The sequence below is a fragment of the Ananas comosus genome, linkage group 18 (assembly GCF_001540865.1).
Source record: "Ananas comosus cultivar F153 linkage group 18, ASM154086v1, whole genome shotgun sequence".
NCBI lineage: Eukaryota > Viridiplantae > Streptophyta > Magnoliopsida > Poales > Bromeliaceae > Ananas > Ananas comosus.
In genome coordinates, this window is record NC_033638.1 from 5,268,925 (window position 1) to 5,274,924 (window position 6,000).

Consider the following 6,000-nt stretch of genomic DNA (forward strand, 5'->3'; position numbering starts at 1 on the left):
ACTCGAACTCAGGACTTCCCACTCTGTACCTTGTTAAATTATGCAAAACAATCATTGTTCTCCAAAAGTTTAAGCTATCAGAGAACAATGTTTTTAATTTTTATATTCAACAGTTGAGATAGCAAAATTTTCATACAGTATAGTTTTTACATTGAATATTCTCACTTTGTTATTCTGTGTTCTCTTTTATTTTCCAAAAAAGAATTGAAGCCAAAACTTGAGATTGACCTGTATTGATATTGTTTTTGGGTTTGTTATTTTATCATGTTGTTTGCCATATGTCTGCTATTAAACTGAAACATATATGGAATAAATGTTAGGATTTGGTTAGATTTGTAGTTAAATCCTATTTGGATAAGAATTAATATTTAAATCTGTTTGAGATAAATTAAGATTTAAATATTAATTAGAGGATAAACCTAACTAGATTAGGATTAATATTTAAATCTATTAGAGATTAATTAAGATAGATTTAGATATTAATTGGAGTAGAAATCCTAAATATATTAGGATTGGGGTACGTTTTAGTAGAGCCTTATAAATAGCTCTTTGTGGGTTTGCTTTTGATGTGAAGTACGGTAGGAGCTTTGGGGTGCTGTACCAAAGAGAGAAAAAGAGAGAGAGATAATGAGTTGGATGCACCTTGTGCACGGGTGCGTTCATGAGTGAGTAGTCTTTTAGATTAATAAAAGACAAGAGAAGGATAGAAGAGATTCAGAAAGAGGGCTCGGGTTGTAGCTACTCTGTGCAGAAGAGGAGTCAGGTGTAATCTTCTCTTATTTAATGAATCTTATTTTACCTGCATATTTTTCTCTTTTATGATTGTATCAGCTTTTGCTGAGGAGACGGGTTTATGGTAAAAATCCGATTCAACGCTTCCGTTGCGGAATCCCAACAATCGATACCGGATCCACAGCAGTCGGTATCGGAGCGGGTTGCGGATTCACGAGATCCGGTACCGGGGCGAGTACCGATTCCAACATGGTATCAGAGCCGAAGGTTACCTGATCTGCGGGAGAGATCGACGGACGATGGCCACGAAATGCGAATCGAGAAGTTCGAAACGGCAAAAGAACAATTTCGGATTAGGCTAAATTAAAGTACGAGCTATCTCGTACAGCAAGAATTGGGAAGAGACGTTGAAAACGGTAATGGAAGTGAAGCCGGCGAGGTAAACGGATGCGGCCAGTGGACGAAGATAGGAGCGGAAGGCCGCTGAGTACGCGTTCATTATCATTACAGGAATGAGGTTGCTTTAGCAGATGTAGGCAGGCTGAGACGACACTCAGGCGAAAATTGTGAACGAAATTGGATAGATCTGTTAGCATGACCTAAACCTGACGCAACAGGTATTGTACGAAGCAGCGACGTGTTTACGGTTGGGGCGGATAAGAAGCGGGTCGAGTCTACATGATCATCTAAATGAGTTCAACAAGGTGGTGGCCCAGTTAACTAGCATCGAGTTCAATCTGGATGACGAAGACAAGCGTTGATTCCTAACTCATCTCGCTTAAACCGCGGACAGACATTGAGCATGTCTGGTGACCACGGTTGCTTTTATGGCAAAGGCTCTATTAAGCGTGGAGGTGGGTCACGAGCGTCCGGCTTCCCGGAACGAGATGCGGAAGATGACGTCAGGAGTCCGGACGCATAAGTCAGGATGTAGACTGGTGGTGATTGCGAAGAAGGAGCGAGAATATCGGCCGACAGCGATAGTCGATAGAAGAAACGCTATCTTGAGGTAGAAATGCTTATTAAACTCGTCACAGGAGGGCCATATCAAGCGACAATTGTCGAAAACTTCAGGATGATGCTGAAGAGTTAAAGCGACAGAAGGAGCAAACTGTCGTAAAACCAGGACGAGACGGTATTCAGGCTGACGCGCGCAAGACAGCAAGAGTCGGAGATGATCGATTTCTTGATGTGCTAGTAGCGGGACCGAGGTGAGAAATTTCGGAACGATGCTGGGTGTCGACGTCGGCGTGTTCTTTCAAGTATGGCCCGGAGGAAGGGTCTTTGCGCACCTACAAGCGATCAAGGTGGAAAGGCGCTGATTGGAGAACGGGAAGCAGCGTGCAAAAGTTTTGGGAGTCGGGCAAGGTAAGATCGAATTGCATCGATGGGGTCGTGAGGTACGCTGTAATGGGTGTTCGACATGTTCCTGGATGAAGCGAAAATTTTGGTCTCGTTAGCCATTGAATCGATAGGGTTGCGATATTTCTCAAGCTTCAGTGTGGAGCTATGAGGGTTCCGAAAAACGAATCGGGTCGTTGAAGCGAACTAAGCGTGGGAACTTATACGTTCCAGAACGGAGCTAACAAGCAGAACGGAAGCATAAAGCGGTTTGGAGTTCGAAAAGTTCGCAGGAGGTGCAGTCGCTTCGAGGCAAGCGACGATGCAGCGACATCGAGCGAGGAGACAAGGCTCAAGGTGGAAGCTTGCCATGGTGAAACTCGACTTAGGGGTTGAAATTACAAATCAAAACCAAGGGTGGAAGAATGTTAGATTTGGTTAGAGTTGTAGTTAAATCCTAATTGGATAAGAATTAATATGTAAATCTGTTTGAAAAAATAAGATTTAAATATTAATTAGAGGATAAACCTAACTAGATTAGGATTAATGATTAGAATCTATAGAGATTAATTAAGATAGATTTAGATATTAAATGGAGTAGAAATCTAAATTATATAGATTGGGTAACGTTTTAGCTAGAAAGCCTTATAAAATAGCTCTTTGTGGTTTGCTTTGATGTGAAGTACGGTAGGACTTTGGGGTGCTGTACCAAAGAGAGAAAAGAGAGAGAGACTAATGAGTCTGGATGCACTTTGTGGCAGCGGGTGCGTTATGAGTGAGTATTCTTTTAGAACAAGAGAAGGGTAGAAGAAGATTCAGCAAAAGAGCTCGGGTTGTAGCACTCATGTGCAGAAGAGGAGTAGGGTGTTAATATTTCTCTTATTTAAATGAATCTTATTTTACGCATATTTTCTTCTTTTATGATTGTATCAGCTTTTGCTGAGGAGCGCAGTTTAGGTAAAAAATCCGATTCAAGGTTCCTTGCGGAATCCAACATCGATACCGGATCACAAGCATCGTCCGGTATCGGAGGCGGGTTGACGGCATTCACGAATCCGTACCTGGGCGAACGATACCGGATTCCCAACATTAAACAGAGTTCTTATGTTATCATGCTGCGGATATATAAGCTATAATGTAAAACCAGGATATCTTGGAATGTGAGTATAGATAAGTGTGACTCCTTAGACCAAGGAATAGGTAAACAAGCCATAGTGGATTGCATATAGGTTAAAGTCATTTAAGTTGGTTTGAATATGTCAGATGAAGACTTATGTAGTGCGCTGGTGATGATATGGGGCTTTCTTCAGGTGGAAGGGTCCCAAGGAGGACATGCTATCTAAAAACACGTGGTTGTTATTCATCAATATCATGAAGAGCTCGGAACTCATTTTTGTTGACAAAGTTGTCTTACCAAAGAGTGGTTAAAAGTTCAATGTGGAATATTTTTTCTCCAAGGCTGCTGCCTTTCGCATTATCACATAAAATCGTCAATTTGTTGTAAGGATTTTTCATCCTGAAGTGTCACAGTGAGTTTGATTAGGAAGTCCAATGGCAAAAGGCGATTTATATAGTTCTTCTTTCTTCTACTTAATTGAGGGAACCCTTGGAATTAACACCATCTAGAAGAAATTCCAGGAGTACCATTTGAGGTCAGTAACTCAAAAATTTTGATAGTGCAACCAATTTTGGATGAACTGCTTTTGAATACACTATATTCCTTGAAAAACATCACACAAGTTTAAATTGTCACAACAAGAACTAAATGCGAAAGTGGAAGCACCAAAGGGTCTAAGGAAATTAATTTTTACGAAGTGATACTCTTCTTCTGGAGAGAAATGCCACCTACTTCATCAATATGCTCACATTGTACTGCCTTTTTTTTTTTTTTTTTTTTCCGGCCTTATGTTTTATTTTCTGACTAAGTAGGTAAGATGCACACTTTTTTTATGGCTGTCTACTCCAGCTTGCACAGACAGCTTGAGATATCTTTCTAAATAAGAAAATTCGAAATTTACTGTAAATATAAAGTAGTTCTTTTAACCTGATCTGCGATATCCCAATTCCCAAAATAAGAGCGTCCCAAATCATACTCCTAATTCCTAAGCACAAAATATTTTCTTCTACAAGCCATGTTGCTTTACTAACATTTTCTTTGTGCACGTTTTATTTGGTAATTATTTATTGAATTGACGAAGAAATTTTTTTTTCTTATTGTTTCTTGTATCTTTGATAAGTATAGGTATTAACTCTTGCTTTTCTATAATATCTAATCAAACATTCTATTATTTGTTGTGCCAGGTAATTGATGAATTCGACCAAGATGTGCACTTCGTTGAAATTGATATTGAGGAAGATCCCGAAATAGCAGAAGCAGCAGAAATTATGGGGACACCTTGCGTGCAATTTTTTAAGAATAAAGAAATGCTCAGGTGAGATATATTTCATTAGGATATTTGGATTAAGCTTGTTTACATAGCTTTATTTAGATTTTAATTTCCTGCTCATGCTCTTACCGACAAAAGATAAATTGTGGACTTTCTTTATCGAAACAATACTTGTCAATTTGATTTGTATTGCGGGTAGACGCAATGCACCAACAATCAAGTTACTAAAGTATTGAATGTTCGTAGTTTATGACTATTGTGGATGACGTTCTTACTTGCAATGCTATCATCTGAAGATGTTGAAACTTATGTTGAGTTCCCTGTCTCTTGGTGATACTTTCTTCAATAAATTACGGATCTAGTAGGTTACAAGATTTACAAACTTTCTTCTTGATGAAAGTCAATAATAATTATTTTTATTTCAATTGCTTTTTCTTGTTCATAAATAACAGACAGCATGACCACCTGTATCTCCACTTAGCATTTTGAGGAGTAATTTTAGCATTTTTAAATTGCATGTGGCTGTCATGGGGACTTTCCTGATGTTATCCGTCTTTGGACCTGCAGGACGGTGTCTGGTGTGAAAATGAAGAAGGAATACAGAGAGTTTATTGAAGCTAACAAATGAGTTGGTCTTGCCGCTTGTGCTATTAAGCATTTCTTCTTAGATATATGTCCAAATTCTAAAATGTACCTGCCTTGAGCCGCCGTTTAAGTGATCAATTTTTTGGTAGCATACCCCAAATGCAGAAATATGTTTATTTTCCTGATGTTGAAGGCAATGCTAGCTGTATCACCTTTTGAACACCTGCATTTCATGCAGCAAATTTGACTGTAAATCAGAAATTGTTTTCCTTTGAAATTGAAGTCCAAAATAAAATTTCTGGAGTAGTCGTATCTTCTTGGCAATGGAGACTGCTGCATAGCTCATTTCAGTTGAATCTCTTTGCCTATTTTATGCTTGTGTAATTTTGCCTTTATATACATGCGTGATGCTTTTTTTCAAAACAGAGTTAGAAAGAACAGCAAATAGTTGTTGTGTCTTGATGGTGATGAAGTTATAAAATGCTATAATCTTCCCCTCTCGCGTATCAGTTATGCTTTATAATATGTTACTGGTTATCTAATGCCAATTACATCTATGCTCTGTTCATTTCTTTTTTAGTGGATAATCCTGTTTTCATTCCAATTAGATACTGTGCACAATGGTGGTTGGATTTTTTTTTTTTTTTTGATCTGATTTGATGGTGTGCCGCATACGTGTAGCCTTACAAGATCTTGTTAATATATGTATAACATATGCTCACAAAATAGCAAACTGGTTTCAGTTAATCACAAGCTCCCTACTTAGTATATCACATACAATGTGGGTATTCCGGGTCTGGTTAAACAATTCTTTAGGCTATCTGAGACATGGTTGTGGCAGCAGCAGGAGCAGCTTGGGATCAGATTTTGTTCTCCTCGGAGCTTCTAATGATTTATTCTCGTAGATGCAGTTGCTTTGAAAATTGTATGAAACATTTGGGTCAGTATTTTTCCT

The 6,000-nt window shown here is 38.7% G+C and overlaps 1 protein-coding gene across 1 annotated transcript in view; it reads left to right on the plus strand.

The window, feature by feature from the left end:
- Positions 1-5,401, plus strand: part of LOC109724125 (thioredoxin reductase NTRC) — a 33,140-nt gene extending 27,739 nt beyond the window's left edge. Inside the window, exons 9-10 of the mRNA XM_020252820.1 lie at positions 4,375-4,505; positions 5,028-5,401. Of these exons, the coding sequence (XP_020108409.1) occupies positions 4,375-4,505; positions 5,028-5,088 (192 nt within the window). The 3' untranslated portion in view covers positions 5,089-5,401. The remainder of the gene's footprint in view (positions 1-4,374; positions 4,506-5,027) is intronic.